A 22,368-nucleotide genomic window follows, 5' to 3' on the forward strand; every position below is an offset into this window, starting at 1 on the left:
ATAGTATCATATGTAATTTGTACTGTGAATGTATTGATTAAATTGTTATTGAATCAACATGCATCAGTAAGAAATGTCTGCTTTGCTCGATGTGTTCTGATTGATTAGAAGAGTAAAATCAACATATATGTGTACTGATGGATAAAGGATAGATGTTATGGTGAAGACAAAGAATTAAACTCTTTTAAAAGTTTGTTTTGATTAAACGTAATGTTTGATCTTCTTGTGACCTTTGAGTGTGTAAGATAAGTGCAGTGAAAGTGATAATGGAAAGTATTTAGAGTAATGATTACTGTCTGTCTGTCACTCTGTGTGTTGCTGCTGTCCAAGCAGGTCTCTCTTGAGAATGAGACCCCGTGTCTCAACGACATTACCTGTTTAAATAAAGGCTAAATAAAAAATAAATAAAAATAAAATGGAGGTGAAGGGACACAGACAACTGGTGAAACAGGGAAGTATATTTAATCAAAATATCAGGACGATTAAATGTTGGGAAAACATTCCTTTAAGCTTCCTGTCACATAACCGCTTTACGTGTCAAAGAACATGAAGTCAAGTTTCACCAAGGTCAATCAACAGTTACTTGATCTCAAACAAAAAGAGTTATCAACATAAAATCAAATGGAGAATACGTAGAACTAAAGCTACATGGAATATGGTGAGAAATTCACTAAATACTTTCTGCAGCTTGAAAAAAGGAATATATCCAGGAAACACATGAATAAAATTTGGGTTGAAAATGAAACAGAAGTTACCAGTACAAATGATATTCTTAAAACAATCACAAACTATTATGCTAATATTTTTAATGATGAAGAAACCCGATCAGTGAATCTCTCTTTGCTGGATGTTTTGAAATCCTGCCCTCATCCTAAACTTACAGATGAACAACGTGTATTATGTGAGGGTCTTATTGGTGAAAGTGAGTTATATGATGCAATACATTCTTTTCACAATGGAAAGTCTCCTGGATTAGATGGGATACCTGTGGAGGTCTATAAAACTTTCTTTCCAGAAAGTAAGGAGGCTTTGTTAGCCTGTTTTAACTTTTCCTTTGAAATGGGACAGCAGTCTAACTCCCAGAGAGAAGGGTTAATCTCTCTTATGCTAAAACATGATGCAGACGGCCAGGCAAAAGATCCTGTGAAATTAAAGAATTGGAGACCCCTGACACTTCTGTGCTGAGATGCTGCTATATTAGCTCAATGTATTGCTCTTAGATTAAAGAAGGTTATTCAACATTTAATACACTTTGATCAAACTGGTTTTCTGGAGGGTCGATTCATAGAAGATAATATCTGGTTTCTTCTTGAAGTAATTGAATATTATGATAAGAATCAGTTGCCTGGTTAGATTTTTATAGCCGACTTTGAAAAAGCATGTGATACAATCAGGTGGAGTTGTGGCAAAAAAGCTCCCAGAACCCTCTTGTCAGCAACTTAATTTCAATCTCCAATAGGTAATGAAACATGGTTGAAAAACTCTTAAAAATAGGTTATAAAACTTAGTTGAAAAACTCTTTAAACTTCATAACAGTTGACCGTAAAACCTTAACTTTAGAACATTTGACCGTTAAACCTTAAAGTCGAGCTGAATCGGGATTTCGAGAGTATCTAGCTTCCGCATCGTGACGTTTTTTCGAGTGAAACAGGACGTGCACGCGGGACATGTCATTGGAGGGATTTGATTTGATCGTTGATAAGTGGGCGTAGACAGACGTTCTCCACAGCGCAGTAGCTAGCTAACTGACCGAGCGTTCTTGGTGCTCTGCGGCTAAATGTTGCAGATTGATTGGTTGAAATTGGTTGGTTCTAGCCTACGTAAGCACACGGGACAATTTTTTTTTACAGGAAGAAAAAAACAAAAAAAAGATTTTGATATAAGAATACGAAGGAATTGATTTTCTGTATTTTTTTTGGCCTATTTTGTCAAATAGATGCACAATATTACCGGGGATGTGATCGAAAAGGATTAAAATGACATTTTTCATTTCACCTCGACTTTAACTTTAAAACATTTGATTATAAAACTTTTGATTAAATAACTTTAACTGGAAAACATTTGCTTATAAAGTTTCACAAATTTTTGGTAAATGGTAAATTTGCAATAATCAATTCCTTAATAGTTTCTCAGTTTACATATTATCTATTGTCTTTGCCCTCTCAGGATGTTACCTTCTTTAAAACCTATGAAAAGAAACTCTTTAGATTTATTTGGGACGGTAAACCAGAAACAATTAAACGTAGCTCTTTGTATAATACATGTGAGAATGGTGGCCTTGGGTTAATAAATCTTTCGGCTCTGGATCGCAGTCTGAAAGCGTCATGTGTACAGAGATGGTATAATAATCCCCCCTGGTTTTCATCCAAATTATTTCTTTCCTGAAGTGATTCATTCGCAGGAAAATGTTTTCCCTTTTTTCAACTATCTGCCCGCTCAATGAAAAATTGACTCACCTTTTTTGTGCTTCTTTCAAATAAACAAATCTATTTTGTGAATGACATATTAGATGTCAAAGGAGATTTTCTTTCGTATGATTCGTTGATGTTAAAATATGGGGAGGTAGGTACAAGTCATTGCTATGCCTAGCTATTGTCTGCAATACCTTGCACCAATACTTTGATTGTTTTTGTTTTTAATGTATTTGCTGTTGTTGCTTCTGTTCTTTCTTTCATGTAAAGTGCCTTTGAGTACCTTTTAAAGCGCTATATAAATAAAATACATTATTATTATTGTTGAGTTGAGTTGAGTTTATTTATCTCGAACAATCAACCACATGAAATTACATAATAAAAAGAAAACACAAACATAAACTGTCAAATCTTACAGTCAATATAAACAAAAGAAAACACAACAAAAGGGTTCGAGAAGGAGCAGAAAGAAGCAGATGCTTATTTAATCCTGCCCCTTCCTTACAATATCATTCATAAAAAAACTTTTATCAATCTAAAATAACATGAAAAATAAATATATATATACACATACACATATACATACATATATACATACAAATATATACACCATAGTAATAAAATAAAATCACAAAAAAAATTAAAATAAACTATGCTTAACAATAAAATCTATTCATTATCTAATTATAATTATAGAGCTCCTTCATTTTGTACTCATTAATGAGTTTTTCTTTATATCTCTTCTTGAACTGTACAATGGTCTTACTTCTTTTGATTTCTTCCTCCAAACTATTCCACAGGGTTACCCCATAAACTGAAACACAGAAGCTTTTAAGAGTAGTGCGTACATAAGGCTGCTTTAAATTAAGTGTTCCTCTTAAGTTATATCCTCCCTCTCTCTCCATGAACATTTTTTGAATGTTACCTGGTAGTACTTTGTGACTTGCTTTATACATAAGCTGTGCTGTTCTAAATTTGACTAAATCCATCAATTTCAAGGTTTGTGACAATAAAAACAGTTGATTCGTGTGCTCACGATACCCAGCATGATTAACTGTCCTTATTGCTCTTTTTTGCAGTATACATATCTTTTGTAGGGTGGTCTTGTAAGTATTACCCCATACTTCCACACAATAGAGAAGATATGGTAATATAAGTGTGCAATACAGTGTGTGAAGTATTACCTGATTCAAAATGTGTTTTGCTTTACCCAAGATTCCAATGCTTCTTGAAATCTTGGTACACAGACATTTTATATGAGGCTTCCAGCAGAGCTTGTGGTCTATTATAACCCCTAAAAACTTGTTTTCATACACTCTTTCTATTACCGCATTCTCAATTTTCACTTCGGTATTTGCATTTATTTTACGATTTCCAAATACCATAAATTTGGTTTTACTCAAGTTTAAAGATAATTTATTTATACCGAACCAACATTTCAGTTTGCTCATTTCTTTCTCAACCACCTCCAAGAGCTGCTGCAAGTCCTGCCCAGAACAACAAACATTTGTGTCGTCTGCAAAAACAACAAATTTCAATACATTTGATACTTTACAAATATCATTGATGTACTTTATCAATAATTTAGGGCCCAGGACTGACCCCTGTGGGACACCACATGTAATGTTTAAGCACTTTGACATGTGATGACCCATCTGTACAAATTGCCTCCTATTTTCTAAATAACTTTTCAGCCAATCTAAAGCCACTCCTCTCACACCATACCTAGCCATCTTTTTAAGCAATATCTCGTGGTCGATTGTATCAAATGCTTTTTTTAAATCTATGAATATTCCGACGGCATACTTTTTATTTTCTATACATCCTGTTAATTCCTCCACTAATTCCATTAAAGCCATAGAGGTCGATCTGTCTGCTCTAAAACCATACTGACTGTCCATTATCAAGTTATTCTTTTCAATAAAATTGTCCAGTCTTGACGCAAAGAGCTTTTCTAGTAATTTTGAGAACTGAGGAAGTAAGGAAACCGGTCTATAGTTGGTGTAAAGATGTTTGTCATCAGCTTTATATAATGGGATGACTTTGGCAACTTTCATTTTATCTGGGAATATAAATGTTTTAAATGATTAATTACATATATGTGTTAGTGGATCAACAATTCCATCTATCAGTTTCTTTACCAGAGTCATATCAATATCATTCCCATCTGTGGACGTTTTATTCTTACACTTATTTACAATATCAATCATTTCCTTTTTTTCTACAGTTCCCAAAATAATTGAATATGGGTTTCTCTCTTCACAGTCCTCATCAGCAGATCTCTTTCCCATATAATTTATTTCCTTTGCTAGTTTTGGTCCCACATTTACAAAGAAATTGTTGAATCCGTCAACCATGTCATTCATATCTTTAATTGTCATGTTGTTATCAAAAAAATATTCTAGATAAGTTGGCTTGGTTTGCCTTTTACTGATAATACTTTTTAATATATTCCAAATTCCTTTTGAATTATTTTTATTATTTTCTAGTAATTTGGAATAATAATCCTTCTTACATGTCCTTATAATATTAATCAACTTATTTTTATATTTCTTGTATTTTTGCTCTGCCCCTAATGTTCTGTATTTCTAAATTGCCTATATAGACTTTTTTTTTTTCTACATGCATTTTGCAGTCCCTTTGATATCCACGGCTTGTCTGAGTACTTCTTCTTCTTAAACTGCAGTAATGGACAATTGTTGTCATATAAAGATGTAAATATATGTAAAAATAACTCATAAGCTTTGTTAACATCAGCTTCTTTGCATACTCCATTCCAGTTATAGTTCATTGTTGTTATTATCTTCATCATGGAGAAATATGATTAAAAAATCACAACTTCATTTACATGTCTGCCGCCCGTGCATTAACAATTACAAATGGCTGGTGAAGTGGAAAATAAACACTGCCATGTATCATCATTTTATATCCTCTGAGAATATAATTTCTCATCCCCATCATTTTCAAACACACTGGAAAGATGTGTTCGACACTCCTCTTCCCTGGTTGAAGACATTTTGTCTGTCAATCATCGTGTTCTACCTATTTATGGGCTTTTCAGTTACAATTATTTTACTAAATATTGCCAACAAGAAAAATGTTAAAAACATGGAACATAGCTGATGATAATAGTTGTAGATGTTGTCATGATGAAGAAGAGGATATTATCATGTATTTTGGTATTGTCCCGTTGTTGCATCTTTCTGGCAGCAGGTGGCAGACTGGCTGGCTGAGCAGGCAATCCTTCTACCTTTATCCCCATTTCATGTTATTTGGGGCTTTCAAGATGATCAAAACATGTTTGAATATCTTTGTCGTGCTTGGCAAAGTTTAGATAATGAAGTCAGTCCAAAAGTTGTCTTGAACAAATAATAGGGCTTGCTCTGCGATTTCTTTGTCCTAACAGAAAGTCTAAGAATAAGAATTCTAAGAAATTGCTGTGATTTTATTGACTCCTCACTCGGTGGAGTTCAGCTTCCTCTTCAAATTGTCACTGTTCTCCTGTCAAGACAAACAGTGAATAAATCTTACTAATATTGGTGTCCGCATGACGCAGAACATTAAAGCTTTATGGTGAACTGGATATTACTTACTGTTAGCCGGCTGGAACCCTGAAATACAAATGAAAAATACCACCACATGTTATATTTGATCAACATTCAGAATTTATGAAACAACAAAAATGGAAAATCTGTTCAGTGGGCTTCACAATCACTTATCGACTTAATTGACTACTTAACAGAAATACAATGCAAAATATGCAAGACGAGACTATCACAGGTATTTATTCTAAATTCATCAGGAGATATAAAAAATGTGTTCCTCACCATTATTGTTTCTTCTCCAGATGAAGAGTCCAACAATGCAGACAGGCAGAAGGAGCAGCAGTCCAACGATGACTCCAGGAACAAGACCTGACAGAGGTTTAAATTTTGTTTAATATTTATTCTTGTCATTTTTATCAACCCAAGATCTTCCTCTTTATCAGTGTTTTTGTTAAAAAAAAAAAAAGTTTAATGAAATTTAAAGAGGTAAAAATGAAACGCCAAAGTACGGTTTACATTTTCTACTTACCTTTGTAATTTCAAGTGCCTTCATCATTTCAAGTTTTCATGGTGTAACTGACTTATTCTTTTAATTTCCTTTGATTAGGGCCCGAGCACCAACGGGTGCGAGGACCCTATTGTGTTTGTTAGGATTGTTATTATTCTTCACAATCCACTTAAATCCCATTTTGGAGGGGGTTACCATGCTCAAAAACTCATGAAACTGTGCAGGCACATCAGAAGTGGCGATAAATGTGATATTTTATGGGTCTCAAACACGGGCGCGGCAAAGTGGCTCAATAGTGCCACCTGGAAATCTCAATATGGGGGTCCCCATTGAGGTTACTTTCACCTTCATGTGCGAAATTTGGTATGAAGATTTAGCATGTCAAGACCTAAAAAAAAGCCTCTTGCACCCAAACCTAAAACCAAACAGGAAGTCCACAATTTTCCAATGAATGTGAAAAAATTGTGATTTTTTTGCCGTTTTAAGGGGTCAAACTTGGATTAACTCCTCCTACACCGTTCAACCAGTCCATCTCACATTTGTTGTACAGGTAGAGGAGACCTGGTTTCATTATTATAAAATTCAGGCAGGTTAAGAAGCGCTGTCAATGATAATGGAAAAAAACTGTGTCCTAAAAACATTGTAATGTAGAAGGTAAAGGTGATGATGGTGATCCTGTTAGGTTATAATGCCTGGATCAGGTTTCATGTGATACTGCTGTAACTGCTGTACATCATTTTATATAAGATAAAGTGAGGTCATGTATTTAATGTGAGACAAATTTCCCCTTGAGGACGTTGAAGTCTACATGGTAGCAGAGTACATCTGGATTTCTAATGAGGTCTCGCAGGTAAGAATGATTTTAGATTTCCTGCTCGGTAATGAACAAATTAACATCAGAGACCAAAAACATACTCTGTCCAGAGTTCAAAGTGCATGTCATAAACATGCTCACATGCCAGACACCTACTGTATTTGCTTTGGACTATGTTAAGCAATAAGAGAAAGTTAAAGGACAGGCTAAAAAACACCCATCAATCAGAGGATACTACACTACATATAAAGCAATTAAATAACAGTGTTGTGATCAAGTCATCTTTGCTCAAGTCTCAAGTCATTTTTTCTTGGGCAAGTCAAGTCACAAATTATGTCAAGTCAAGTCGAGTCCTTAGTTAAGGCAAGTTAAGTCACTTTTTTTCCGCCCAAGATCCAGCACTCTTACCTGTAGTATCCGGTCTTTATAAAGAGAAAAGACAAGGTGTTAGCAGCTCGTCTAATAATGATATTATTGGCCAATTTATATAACCTGTTCACAAAGTATGACAATGAATTGTATCTGTGTTATCTTGGCACAGACGCAGCCATGATGATGGTCTGCTCTGAGGCCGTATTGAGTAGTAACGAGTAGGACTGATGAGGATTCTCTTTGGGGGCCTTGATGTTGCGTGTTGCCACAGCGAGGAGTTTGACTGACAGCCAGTCCTCCAATCATGACAATCACATACCAGGGAGCTTTTTGAGTCGTCCAATCATGATTCCCAGTTTGCGCTGCGTACATACTTGATAGTTGGACAGAAACTCGACAACATTGAATTTTATCATTTTATATTTAACAGCTAACATTCAAACTTATGAACACACGCAAGTCATCCAAATCATCGGGCCTCAAGTCGAGTCTCAAGTCATAAATTTTTTGTCAAGGCAAGTCGCAAGTCATTAAAAAAAAGTGACTTGAGTCCAAGTCACCAAGTCTCATTTATTTGGGCTTTGCAACCTGTAATTGACAAGTTAGATGTCTATCATCCAGGATAGAGAGGTAAGAATCCTGTATCCACCCGGTTCTCAAAATATGGTCCCTTTTGGCTAAAAACCCCAAAACAAAATGGCTACGGCCAAAATGCCAAACTTAAGGCTTCTACAGAAGCTAAAGAAGGGTTTAAAAACTAATCAGTGATGTCCCAGAGGCTTTGTCCACCTCTTTCATACAGTCAATGGTTACACTGAGACCAGCCTTACCTTCATTGCTTCTGATCGCTGCTTTGTCCAGTTTGGTGACATTTTCCTCCTTCACACCAGAGAGCTGAAACACACATTCGTACCTCCCCCAGTCTTCACTGTTCACTGATGAAATGTTCAGTTCAACACTAGTCTGGAAGGATCCGTCGTGGTTGGGGAGGATCTCTCCGTATTCAACATTTTCATAAAGCTCCTCTCCATCTTTCCTCCAGAACAGCACGGCTCTGTCAGGGTAGAAACCTGTAGCGTGGCAGCTGACTGGAGAAGAGGCAGTCTTCTGGAGGAGAGACACTGAAGGAAGCTCTGTAGGGAGGCAGAGGGAAACAGAAGAGTCTATACTGAGACTCAAGGATGGAGAATTTGTATATCCTACACTTTCATTTTCATTGGCATGCTGCATTACAAACAGAAAATGCAACAGTTCATTGGGTCCTTAATTCTACCTGTTCTCTGCAGAAACGTCCTCCCATAGTGCAAGTACATCTTCAGCCAGCTGGGGAACTTGGAGATGAGGTAGTATTTATTATATTCGAATCTATCTTTGTCAGCATCCCATCTGAGTTTGGTGATGAAAGCCTGTGGTTTTGGAGCAGTCCATGTCAGTGTCTGCAGGTCCAATGCGATGAAGTCCTCTCCATCATAACCATACTGGTTAAAACCAACAACCTCTCCAGTCTCGTCATCCCACTCACAGCCACTCATGCTTTGCAAAACGTGGGCACCTGACAGAGTGACAGAGACAACAGGAAAAGTGACACTCCAGCAAAGTTGGCTATTAACAGATGATATCACATCTTAACTACAGAGACAGACTGACCCACAGAACGCAGTTATTGGATGATGCAGCTAATTATCATGTGGTCGGTGCGGACGGCTAAACAACAGAGAGACTGCTGAGATCCTGACACAGCCCATATCCTCTAAACCTCAGAGCCAATGCAGAAAGGAAATCCAGAAGGGAACCAGAGCTGTCTTGATGATGAGCATTACAAGACTGACACTGAACGTGTCATGGATGCACATGGATATGGACAGGCCACAGCTGTGGGGGTTGGTAGTCACACTCTCTGCCCTTGGTATTAGCAAGGTACTGGGTTGCAATGCTAGCATACTTCAGGTAGTGAGCTGATGTGCAGAGCAGACTGTAAAAGAATCAGATTCAATTCCTGTCTTCAAACTAATCTACAACCTGCATGACCAGATCTCCAGCTCATCAGAAAGGTGAATAACAGGTATGATGGCTGACCTCTAACAAAGTCCACCCTGATGTGGGCATTGCTGTGAAACTGAACAACAAACAAGGATAGAAAAAGACCACTTCTGCCCTCATACAGTGTGACTTACCAAGGACTTAGACAGACTGACAGAGTATTACTCAGGAGCTGCTGTCTAACCACTAAGGTTTTAGAACCATTATATTTTATGGTCAAGACTACTAATGCTTTAAAATGAGAGTACTGTAAATAATACAGTCTTTAAATAGAATTCATAAAAGCTGATGCATTGTACTGATACTATTTTATACAGATCAAGTGGTAAAAACTAAATGACCAACACAGTAAGTCATCTGATTCAGGTCCAGAGCCTTTGCACCTACTGTGGTCATTTATCATCCATGTAAAGTGCAGTCCAGTCAGTCTCCTGTGTTGTTTTTACAGACAGATTATAAAGTTGAGTTTTATAAAGAAAATTGCACATTAAAACCAAAAGTTCAGTGTGAAGTTAAACGTACTGTACCTCCACTTTGATTGAAGCGTTGCATTAAGCCCTCAATGTTGGCTCTCAAGAAGTGCTGGTTCCCCAAACACTCAAAAGAATACCACTCCTGCTGTGTTGGATCATCCTTGAATACATCTTTCATCCAGTCCTGTTTTGGTTCTGCTGTCTTGATGTTGCTGTCACAGGATCCTATCTGCACTTCATCAACCATCCCGATAGCCACAAACTCGGGAAAGTTTGGGACTCCAGAAGATGCAGTGAGGAAAAATTTCAGGGAGTGTTTGACTGTTAGACAGAGAAAGAGTTTTCAGCCTTTGGGTTGTCAAACTAAGGTGAAAAATAATAGAGCAGAGATTTGCTCTTAAAGATTATTTTGTCATCTGCAGGTGTCTGACTGATGATAATTGTATACAAAAAACCACAGCAGACATTCATCACACTTTCCTATGACCTGCTGTGGCCAAGCGGGCACTTTAAAGGCCCTGGAAACTCGGCTTCAGACAGCAAAAATGCATATATGATATCAGAGTTGAGTGAGTCATAAAGTATCCACAAAAATCTGAGAGAAAATAAATCACTAGAAAATCGTGTTGAAAATCGGCTCATTTGGCTGTTCAGAACATTTGTCAGGACTGTGTAGGCGTGGCAGATCCTGTGCTGATTGACACCTGCCGACGTCCGCCTGACTGCGTTCTCATGGCAACTGTCAACACAACAATGGCGCATGGGAAAGGAAATTGTTTTCAGCAGCATGGTAGAGGGTTTGTTGTACCACCCAGGTATGTGTGCATGTGCACATCATATCAAAACTATTGCTGTCAGGTGATTAAAATAATGAATCTAATTAATAACAGGCTTTGTGAGAAGCACATCACATGTAGACTTAGCCTCTTTCTACATGGTTATTTCTTACTTCCCCACTTTCATTGTTCTCTCTTCTTCACCTCATTAAGTTTTGACTCACAAATGACTTTAATCTGATCACTTTGCTTCAGTCACCCCAACACACCTGCACCTGTGCTCTCTGCACCGCTACTGGCCCCGCTCAGTGGAGTTTGATAGACTTTTATCTCCTCATTTCAGTATAATATTGTGCAGCTTGCTGGAGGGAGATCGCCAGGGAGCTGAAAGTTTGATACTGAGCGCACAGCTGAGTTTGGATTTAAACTAATTTCTAAAACTTTTTAGATACTTACTAGTATGTACATAAGACCCTAAATTACACAGTTAGAAGGCTTTTGATTAACTCAGTTAACTACGTTTCTTTGCTGCATGTTAATTTAGAATTATATTTCATTATAATTTAATATGACGTTTACATTTTCAATGCTATCATTTTTTCGAAGTGGTTTCAACTATTTCCTCCGAGTAGTTTTTGATCAAACTCGATCTCTCCGCCCAGAGGAGCTTCTGCTAGAGTTCAACTTTTCCAAGAGTGAAACAATTTGTAGCTTAAAAGTCTATTCTTCGAGTTATTCTTTCCAACACCGAAATTCACAGTGTTCCGCGCTCCACAGCAAGAAATAATAAACATTGTCACAGAAACCAGATTAATGTTAATGTTCCTGAATGCGCACTGTCCCTGTTAGATAAATTAATAATCAGGAAGTGATCTTACCTGTCGATGCAACATCACAGAACAGGAGCAACACGAATACAATTTTCACAAACGTCATTTTACAATCATCAAGTAGCTAAGTTTGGATAAGTGAGAGACGGTCGACTGATATAACGGTTTCCTATCATACTTGGCAGCGTGCTGCGGGGCGTGTTTGTTATTGACTGTGACAAACTTTTCTTTCACTTTCGTCTTTTAAATAACAATTCAAGTGTTTTATCAAATACTGATTACAGACCCGAAATAAATTACAGATTTCTGTATGAAACTACCGAATAGATATATTTAAAAACCTTTAGTGTAAAGCCACTGAAGCTGATAACCCATGTTCTCGACATATCCCTACATTGTAAACAGTTTTTTCTTTTTAACCGTACTAACGGTGGCAGAAGGGCCCCAGAGAGTCTGAGTGAGCTGCCGTCGTGTTTAGAGTAGAGGTGCACCCGAAAACTGCTTAAAGTTTGTTTTCTTGAATAAAGGCCAATTTTAGCAATTTATTAAAACTTTATTCAGTATATTTTCCCCCATAGTATCATGTGTAATTTGTACACTGAATGTATTGATTAAATTATTATTGAATCAACATGCATCAGTAAGAAATGTCTGCTTTGCTCGATGTGTTCTGATTGATTAGAAGAGTAAAATCAACATATATGTGTACTGATGGATAAAGGATAGATGTTATGGTGAAGACAAAGAATTAAACTCTTTTAAAAGTTTGTTTTGATTAAAGGTAATGTTTGATCTCATTGTGACCTTTGAGTGTGTAAGATAAGTGCAGTGAAAGTGTAGCGGACGCTGCTCCGACCTCACACGTTGCCATGACAACGGCGAGAGTTACTAAACTTACCCCTTTTCTCCTAATGATTATTGTAACATTTTACCTTTGTTGCAGTCCTTAAGAATTTAATTTCACTGCTTTTTTGGTTATTTTGTCATGTCAAAGTATTACATAAGCATTATACAGTATTAGTAAATTTCCTTTGTTACGTTCGTCCTGGCCAATAAAGTTTTGTTGTTGGTCATGTGACCATGCTGCACGCAGACGTGGTGCAGCGCCAGAGAGACTGAGAGCTGGCGGGTGGAAGCGGCACTTGTTGATCCTGTCTTTTATTTTGCATTTCTGTTGGTCTACCAGGCGAACACGGTAAATATTAAGTTATTTTACTTGTTAATTTACTGTCTATTTATTTCATGCTAAATGTCTGAAATTGTCTTCTTTCGTTTTGTAGTTTTCACGGTGTTTGATAGTCTTCTGTGAAGATTAAACATGATTGTGAACATCAGTATGAGTCGTGGATTCCTTTAAAGACCAGCAGCTATAGTGAAAACGTGCCTAAATCCATCCTCCGGAGGCTAATCGTCGTCTGCAGTGGACTTCAATTCCGACGTGCAGCTCTGCTTCATCTCCTGCGGTGATCTTCAGGCTTCAGCGTGCAGTTCTGCTCCCTCTACAGCAGTGGATCACTGTTTCAACGTGCAGCTCTGCCTCATCCTGTGGTGAACCGTGGGTCAACAGCGTGCAGCTCTGCCTCATCCTGTGGTGAAACGTGGGTCTCAGCGTGAAGTTTCTCATCTATTGCTGTGGACTACAGGTGAAAGTGTGCCTCTGCAGGTCAGACTGTGCAATGATAATCTTCAACCTCCGGTAATGGATGGAAAGTTCCACATTAAAGGTACAAGGAAATAATCAACGCTACATAAAAAGCAAAAGGAGCTCGGGACTGATTTAAAGATAAAGAAAATTAATATATGTCCTGATTGTAAGGGTTATTTTCCTCAGCATTGTTTAAGGTTAATACGATTGTAAACCACTAATTGTTGGTAAATTGGAGCTCATATTTGTTATAGTACAAATTTAAGTGGTAAGGTTTTGAAAATAAGGAAGGGTGTATTGTCGTAAGTCTGGTTTTTGATTATTGCAATTAATGTGCTTGTGAGTTACCTTGTTTTCTATTTTTAATGTTAACTGCTCAAAGGTAAATAAAAAAAAAATGTCAGTTCAGAATGAGTTTTTATCTCAGTATGATGAGTTAGGTGAGCAGAAAGATTCCAAGTCAGAAAAGCAAGGATTCTTAAACTCTGAGACTGATGCAGCAGAGGAGAGGAAGAAAGGAAGTGTCAAAAAGGACGAGCCTTCTAAAACACTGCCTATGGAGCTTAATTCAGCTGAAGGAAATCCAGATGAATTAAGAAAATCTTCCCGTGACAGACGCTTAACCCCTAAGATGCTGGAGCTAAAAGAGCAAGAGTCAACTAAAAGAGAAAGGAAGTTTAAGTTAACATATGAAAAATGGAAAAACCAAGCCAGAGAAGTTCGTATAAAATTACGGCATGAATGCTCTGAGAATGACTTGTACGACATGATGGATATAGTTGAAAAACTAGAATCTGAGTTAAAGGAGCTATACAACAACATTAGACTTAATACAACACCCAGCCCAGAAATAAGAAGAAAAATCGATGCATGCACAGCTGTAACAGCAGATTTAATGGGACTAATGAAGGTACGCCTTACTGAAGAGGGAGAAGAGTTTGATGCGGATGCAGAAAAAACAAGGTTATGCATGCTGCTTGACAATGAATATGCTAAGTCCATATATGGATCAACAGTTTCCAAAGTCACTTCACTCAGTCGCAGTTCCAGCCATTCCTCAGAGTCTCCAAGTATTTCAGCTAAGAGAGCAGAGACAGCTGCACAGTTAGCTGCAAAGAGAGCTGAAATTGAGAGAGAAGCAGCAATTGATGCACAACGTCAACAACTGAAAAAACTCGAAAATCAAAGAGACATTGAAGTAATTGAAGCAAAGCTCAGAGTGTACAATGAGGAGGAGTTAAAGGCAAAGAGTGAGAGATCTAGTTCTCCAGGCATTGAAGCAAAGGATCCTGGTCAACATAATCCTTTTATAGGACTTCAAGAAGGGCAAGTTACAAAAAATGAAACAACTTTAGTGCAGACATTACAGGAATCAATGGCCCTGACTCGACTCCCAGTCCCAGAACCTTCTGTCTTCTTTGGTGATCCACTGAAGTTCACAGAGTGGAGCACGTGCTTTAAAGCTCTTATAGAGAGACGATGCTCAAATTCTGCAGATAGGTTGTTCTATTTACAAAAGTACATCAGTGGAGAAGCAAGGTCTATTCTGGAAGGCAGCTTCTACAGGAAGGACGAAGAAGCCTATCAACAAGCATGGGTGAAACTAAATGCCAGATATGGTCACTCCTTCGTAGTGCAACGTGCTTACAGAGAAAAGCTTAACAGGTGGCCAAAGATTGGTGGAAAAGAGTATGTTAAGCTAAGGGAATTCAGTGACTTCCTCCAAACATGTAGTGATGCCATGCCTCATATCAAGGGCCTTCAGGTTCTGAATGACTGTGAAGAGAACCAGAAAATGTTAGCAAAGCTCCCTGATTGGGTAACATCCAGGTGGAATCGCTATGTCACTGAGCAGCTGGATCAAGCCAAAGACTATCCAAGCTTTGGAGAGTTTGCTTCATTCATCTCAAAAGAAGCGCGCATAGCGTGCAATCCAGTGTCATCATTGCATGCGTTAAAGCCCCCTGAAGAAAAGTCTTGTAGAGAAATAAGGCGCCCAAAAGCAAACACCTTCGCCACTAATGTAAAAGCTTCAGATGCAGGTCCCACAGCCAAATCCATTGACGTTGATGACAACAAGACAAAAGATAACAATAAACCAAAGAAATGGAACACTGGATTAGCTAATAATTCAAACCCAATCAAATGTATATGTTGTGGAGAAAACCACTCAATTCATAAATGCCAAAGGCTTATGGAGAGATCTGTGGAAGAAAAGAGAATATTTGTTCAGGATAATAAGCTCTGTTTTGCATGCCTAAGAAAGGGACATATCTCTAAAGATTGCAGAAACAAAGCCATGTGTGGCATATGCAAAAAGCACCATCCAACTCCTTTGCATGAAGACCGTCCGCCAGCAGACAAGTTTTCTGCACAAAGTGTCCCACAAGTTGGAGAAAATACCTCCTCATTATCATGCTGTGTGACTGGAGATGAAGGAGGAAGCACATCAATGATTGTTCCAGTATGGTTGTCAGCACCTAATGTTCCAGATTCTGAAATCCTGGTATATGCATTACTGGACACTCAAAGTAGTCATACATTTGTTGACAAAGAGGTGTGTGAAAAGCTAAAGGCAGTAACGGAGCCTGTTAAACTAAAGCTTTCCACTATGATGGCAAAGGGCTCAATTGTAAAGAGTCAGAGAGTTAATGGACTAAGAGTAAAAAGCTTCATGTCAGACAGCTTCATTGACTTACCTCCTGCCTATACAAGGGATTTCATTCCACTCGAACGTGCACACATCCCCACCTGCAAAACAGCCAGTCAGTGGAAACACCTTGAGGTCATAGCTCATGAAATGCCCTCGCTGATGGATTGTGGAGTAGGACTTCTTATTGGTTACGACTGCTCCAGAGCACTTGCACCCCGAAAGGTCATCACTGGAAGTGACTCTGAGCCTTATGCAGTCAAGACAGATCTTGGTTGGAGCATTGTAGGAAGTGCACCACACAGAGTGAACTCAGAGGATGTTACTGGTCTGTGTTACCGCATACTTGTCAAGGAGCTTCCACCTGTTACACCAGCCACTGTGATAAAAGTGCTAGAGTCAGATTTTGCAGACACCAGACCAGAAGAAAAGAGCACGTCTCAAGAGGACATTCAGTTCCTGCAAATCTTAAAGGGAAGTATTAAACATAATGACTGTGGTCACCTTGAGATGCCCCTTCCGTTCAAAGCTCGACCGTACCTCCCAAATAACAAGAAGCTCGCCTTAATCAGGCTAAAGCACCTTAAAAGAAAGCTCGACAGAGATCCTAAGTTCAAGAGTGATTATGGGAAATTTATGGAAGGTGTCTTCAAAGATGGTGATGCAGAGAGAGCAGACGAGCCTACTGAACCAGGCAGTGCATGGTACATTCCGCACCAGGGTGTTTATCACCCTAGGAAGCCAGATAAGATCAGGGTAGTTTTTGACTGCTCTGCAAAGTATGAAGGCACTTCCTTAAACGACCATCTTCTAACAGGACCTGATCTTACAAATGGGCTCACTGGAGTCCTCTGTCGATTCCGCAAGCACTCCATTGCAGTCATGTGCGATGTGGAAAAAATGTTCCACAGATTCCATGTCTGCAAAGAAGACCGAGATTATCTTCGCTTCTTGTGGTGGGACAACGGAGATACAGATTCAGAACCAAGAGAGTTTCGCATGAAGGTTCACCTCTTCGGAGCGTCATCATCACCAGGCTGCGCCAACTATGGCATGAAATATCTCGCTGGCCAAAATGAGAGAGAGCATCCAACGGCAGCTAGCTTCATCAGGAAGCATTTTTATGTAGATGATGGCCTCATAAGTGTTGAATCTGTTAATGCAGCAATAGAGCTGGTGAAGGAAGCCCAAGCAGTGTGTGCTAAAGGAAAGCTACACCTTCACAAATTCATCTCCAACAATCGAGACGTTTTACAGTCTATCTGTGCAAGTGAACGTGCTGTTGAGGCGAAGAATGTGGATCTCATCCATGACGATCTCCCAGTGCAGAGGGTGCTAGGGGTGAGGTGGAGTGCAGAGAGTGACACTTTCTCCTTCAAGGTCTTGCTTGTTGAAAAACCAGCTACCCGACGTGGACTTCTTTCAGTGGTGGCTTCAGTTTATGATCCATTAGGATTCTTGGCCCCATTCATCTTAACAGGAAAAAGAGTCCTTCAAGAGATGTGTCAGAAAGGCATTGTTTGGGATGAACCTCTGCCAAGTGAGTTAAAGCCAAGGTGGGAGAGTTGGGTGAATGATTTGAAAAATCTTGAAAGCATTCAGATCAAAAGATGCTTCACACCTGACAACTTCGGAAAGGTCCTTCAAGTTGAACTACATCACTTCTCCGATGCTAGCAGTCAAGGCTATGGTCAGTGTTCATACATCAGAGTAGTGGGTGAAGATAAGGTGCATTGCTCCTTAATCGTGGGCAAATCTAGAGTCGCGCCCACAAAAATAGTCACTATACCAAGATTAGAGTTGACTGCAGCAGTGATCTCCGCAGCTATGAGCAACGTGCTAAAGCAGGAGCTTGAACTTAGAGTTGACAGAGAGTACTTTTGGACGGACTCACAAGTTGTCCTAGGTTATATTAACAACGAAGCCAGACGGTTTCATGTCTTTGTAGCCAACCGTGTCCAGAGAATCCGGGAAACCACTGACCCGGGACAATGGTTCTATGTTGACACAAGAGAAAACCCTGCCGATTATGCCTCAAGGGGCCTCAAGGTTGCAGAGCTAATCCACTCAAGCTGGCTTACTGGACCAAAGTTCCTCTGGGAGAGAGAAGTAGTAGCAAACCAAAGAACTTCAGAGTTGTTGGTGGGAGATCCTGAGGTCAAGGTTACTCAAGTGCTGAACACTGAGGCTGCAAAGCACTTTGATTTCCAAGAAAGGCTGTCACGGTTCTCTAAATGGACCACAGCTGTGAACGCAATTGCTCGAATTCAGCGATTAGCAACGAGAACTAAGAGGGCAGAACCCTTAAATGTGGAGGAAAGACGAAGAGCTTCGCTCACTATCATTAAGCTTGCTCAGCAAGATGCATTCAAGGAGGAGCTGCACATACTCAGGCAGAAATCTGCAAAGCTGCCGTGTAACCACAAACTCTATCAACTTGACCCACACCTCAAAGAAGACATAATGAGGGTGGGAGGACGGCTGAAGAGAGCATCGGCACCTGTTGATCTCAGACACCCAATAATTCTTCCAAGAGACGGTGTTGTTACACGCCTCATCCTTGCACATTATCATGAAAAGACGCAACATCAAGGCAGAGGACAAACCCTGAATGAATTGAGGGCCAATGGATATTGGATTATTGGTGGCAGTAAGGCAGTTGCCCAGTGTATAAAACATTGTGTCCTCTGTAGGAGGGCTCGCAGGCCGCCAGAGGAGCAACGGATGGCAGATCTGCCTAATGACCGCGTTGATCCCTCACCTCCATTCACTTACTGTGGTATGGACTGCTTTGGCCCATTCCACACTAAACAAGGTCGCAAGGTGCAAAAGCGGTATGGTCTTCTTTTCACGTGCCTATGTTCCAGAGCAGTTCACATAGAGATGTTGGAAGACATGACGACTGACGCATTCATCAATGCCTTACGGTGTTTCATAGCCATCTGTGGAGCTGTTAGACACATAAGATCAGATCAGGGATCCAACTTCGTTGGAGCAAGAAATGAAATGGAAAAGGCCCTGATGGAAATGGACAAAGTCAGAGTTGCTGCATATTTGGCAGAGAAGCAATGCGACTTCTGCATGAATGCGCCGAGCTCAAGTCATGCTGGAGGGGTATGGGAGCGGCAGATCAGGACAGTTCGGAGCGTACTCAGTTCAGTCCTAGCATGCAGTGCTGGAAGATTGGACGATGCTTCCTTGAGGACGTATTTTTATGAAGCCATGTCCATTGTAAACAACCGCCCACTGACAGTGAACAGTATTAATGATCCCAAAAGTCTTGAGCCTTTAACCCCCAACCACCTGCTGACCATGAAATCCTCTGTTCCACTGCCCCCACCAGGTGAATTTGTCAAGGAGGACTTGTATGCCAGAAAGCGTTGGAGAAGAGTGCAATATCTGTCTGAGCAGTTTTGGAACAGATGGAGAAAAGAATATCTTGCCAACATCAATCTAAGGCAAAAGTGGCATGTTCCAAGACGAAATGTGCAAATCGGGGACGTCGTCATTGTCAAGGAAGAGGAGATCCCTCGTAATGAATGGAAACTTGCTAGGGTTCTTGGAGTACACGAGGATAAAGATGGACTGGTACGAAAAGCAACAATACAGATAGGAGACCGAAAGTTGGGAAAAGGTGGCGAACGCCTCAGCAAACCATCGATCCTAGAGAGGCCCATTCAGAAGCTAGTGATTCTTGTAGAAAGCAGCTAAATATTAGGCTTTTCACTTAGAGCTAGCCATTGCTCGCTACGCCTTTCTAGGTTAGTATGATAGGGTGTTTTATACCTGTTTATCAGGGTGAGTGTTCTCTTGTATGTAGCATTTACCTGAGTTAAAGTATGTTTGCTGGCTACTCAATTTATGGGTGACCTTAAAGTGCTTGGAAATTACCATTGATTTATTTCATGGGGAATGTAGAATGGTTTGAAGAAATTGTTATATGTTCTTGGTTGTTGAGTCAAGGGTAATTTGGTGGGAGTGTAGCGGACGCTGCTCCGACCTCACACGTTGCCATGACAACGGCGAGAGTTACTAAACTTACCCCTTTTCTCCTAATGATTATTGTAACATTTTACCTTTGTTGCAGTCCTTAAGAATTTAATTTCACTGCTTTTTTGGTTATTTTGTCATGTCAAAGTATTACATAAGCATTATACAGTATTAGTAAATTTCCTTTGTTACGTTCGTCCTGGCCAATAAAGTTTTGTTGTTGGTCATGTGACCATGCTGCACGCAGACGTGGTGCAGCGCCAGAGAGACTGAGAGCTGGCGGGTGGAAGCGGCACTTGTTGATCCTGTCTTTTATTTTGCATTTCTGTTGGTCTACCAGGCGAACACGGTAAATATTAAGTTATTTTACTTGTTAATTTACTGTCTATTTATTTCATGCTAAATGTCTGAAATTGTCTTCTTTCGTTTTGTAGTTTTCACGGTGTTTGATAGTCTTCTGTGAAGATTAAACATGATTGTGAACATCAGTATGAGTCGTGGATTCCTTTAAAGACCAGCAGCTATAGAAAGTGATAATGGAAAGTATTTAGAGTAATGATTACTGTCTGTCTGTCACTCTGTGTGTTGCTGCTGTCCAAGCAGGTCTCTCTTGAGAATGAGAACCCGTGTCTCAACGACATTACCTGTTTAAATAAAGGCTAAATAAAAAATAAATAAAAATAAAATGGAGGCGAAGGGACACAGACAACTGGTGAAACAGGGAAGTATATTTAATCAAAATATCAGGACGATTAAATGTTGGGAAAACATTCCTTTAAGCTTCCTGTCACATAACCGCTTTACGTGTCAAAGAACATGAAGTCAAGTTTCACCAAGGTCAATCAACAGTTACTTGATCTCAAACAAAAAGAGTTATCAACATAAAATCAAATGGAGAATACGTAGAACTAAAGCTACATGGAATATGGTGAGAAATTCACTAAATACTTTCTGCAGCTTGAAAAAAGGAATATATCCAGGAAACACATGAATAAAATTTGGGTTGAAAATGAAACAGAAGTTACCAGTACAAATGATATTCTTAAAACAATCACAAACTATTATGCTAATATTTTTAATGATGAAGAAACCCGATCAGTGAATCTCTCTTTGCTGGATGTTATGAAATCCTGCCCTCATCCTAAACGTACAGATGAACAACGTGTATTATGTGAGGGTCTTATTGGTGAAAGTGAGTTATATGATGCAATACATTCTTTTCACAATGGAAAGTCTCCTGGATTAGATGGGATACCTGTGGAGGTCTATAAAACTTTCTTTCCGGAAAGTAAGGAGGCTTTGTTAGCCTGTTTTAACTTTTCCTTTGAAATGGGACAGCAGTCTAACTCCCAGAGAGAAGGGTTAATCTCTCTTATGCTAAAACATGATGCAGACGGCCAGGCAAAAGATCCGGTGAAATTAAAGAATTGGAGACCCCTGACACTTTTGTGCTGTGATGCTACTATATTAGCTCAATGTATTGCTCTTAGATTAAAGAAGGTTATTCAACATTTAATACACTTTGATCAAACTGGTTTTCTGGAGGGGCGATTCATAGAAGATATTATCTGGTTACTTCTTGAAGTAATTGAATATTATGATAAGAATCAGTTGCCTGTTTAGATTTTTATAGCCGACTTTGAAAAAGCATGTGATACAATCAGGTGGAGTTGTGGCAAAAAAGGTCCCAGAACCCTCTTGTCAGCAACTTAATTTCAATCTCCAATAGGTAATGAAACATGGTTGAAAAACTCTTAAAAATAGGTTCTAAAACTTAGTTGAAAAACTCTTTAAACTTGATAACAGTTGATCGTAAAACGTTAACTTTAAAACATTTGACCGTAAAACATTAACTTTAAAACATTTGACCGTAAAACGTTAACTTTAAAACATTTGACCGTAAAACATTAACTTTAAAACATTTGACCGTAAAACGTTAACTTTAAAACATTTGACCGAAAAACGCTAACTTTAAAACATTTGACCGTTAAACCTTAAAGACGAGCTGAAACGGCATTTCGAGAGTATCTAGCTTCCGCATCTTGACGCATTTCCGAGTGAAACAGGATGTGCACGCGGGACATGTCATTGGAGGGATTTGATTTGATCGTTGATAAGTGGGCGTAGACAGACGTTCTCCACAGCACAGTAGCTAGCTAACTGACCGAGCGTTCTTGGTGCTCTGCGGCTAAATGTTGCAGATTGATTGGTTGAAATTGGTTGGTTCTAGCCTACGTAAGCACGCGGGACATTTTTTTTTTACAGGAAGACCAAAACAAAAAAAAAGATTTTGATATAAGAATACGAAGGAATT

At 39.1% G+C, this 22,368-nt stretch overlaps 1 protein-coding gene and 1 long non-coding RNA gene across 2 annotated transcripts; both read right to left on the reverse strand.

The window, feature by feature from the left end:
- Nucleotides 1-443: 443 nt before the first annotated feature.
- LOC138608836 (uncharacterized) lies at nt 444-21,929 on the reverse strand. The gene is made up of 2 exons (XR_011309457.1): nt 21,874-21,929; nt 444-1,549 (listed from the first exon to the last, which is right to left on the reverse strand). It is a non-coding gene; the product is annotated as an uncharacterized lncRNA (long non-coding RNA).
- LOC138608835 (major histocompatibility complex class I-related gene protein-like) lies at nt 8,342-12,147 on the reverse strand. Its single transcript, XM_069681412.1, has 4 exons — nt 11,818-12,147; nt 10,218-10,484; nt 8,924-9,202; nt 8,342-8,783 (listed from the first exon to the last, which is right to left on the reverse strand). The coding sequence occupies exons 1-4, from the start codon at nt 11,873-11,875 to the stop codon at nt 8,401-8,403; spliced, it is 987 nt and encodes a 328-aa protein (XP_069537513.1). The 5' UTR covers nt 11,876-12,147; the 3' UTR covers nt 8,342-8,400.
- Nucleotides 21,930-22,368: the final 439 nt, after the last annotated feature.

The sequence above is a fragment of the Semicossyphus pulcher genome, unplaced genomic scaffold, assembly GCF_022749685.1.
Source record: "Semicossyphus pulcher isolate SPU_LCO1_2020_fin unplaced genomic scaffold, fSemPul1.0.p SCAF_5, whole genome shotgun sequence".
Taxonomy (NCBI): Eukaryota; Metazoa; Chordata; class Actinopteri; order Labriformes; family Labridae; genus Semicossyphus; species Semicossyphus pulcher.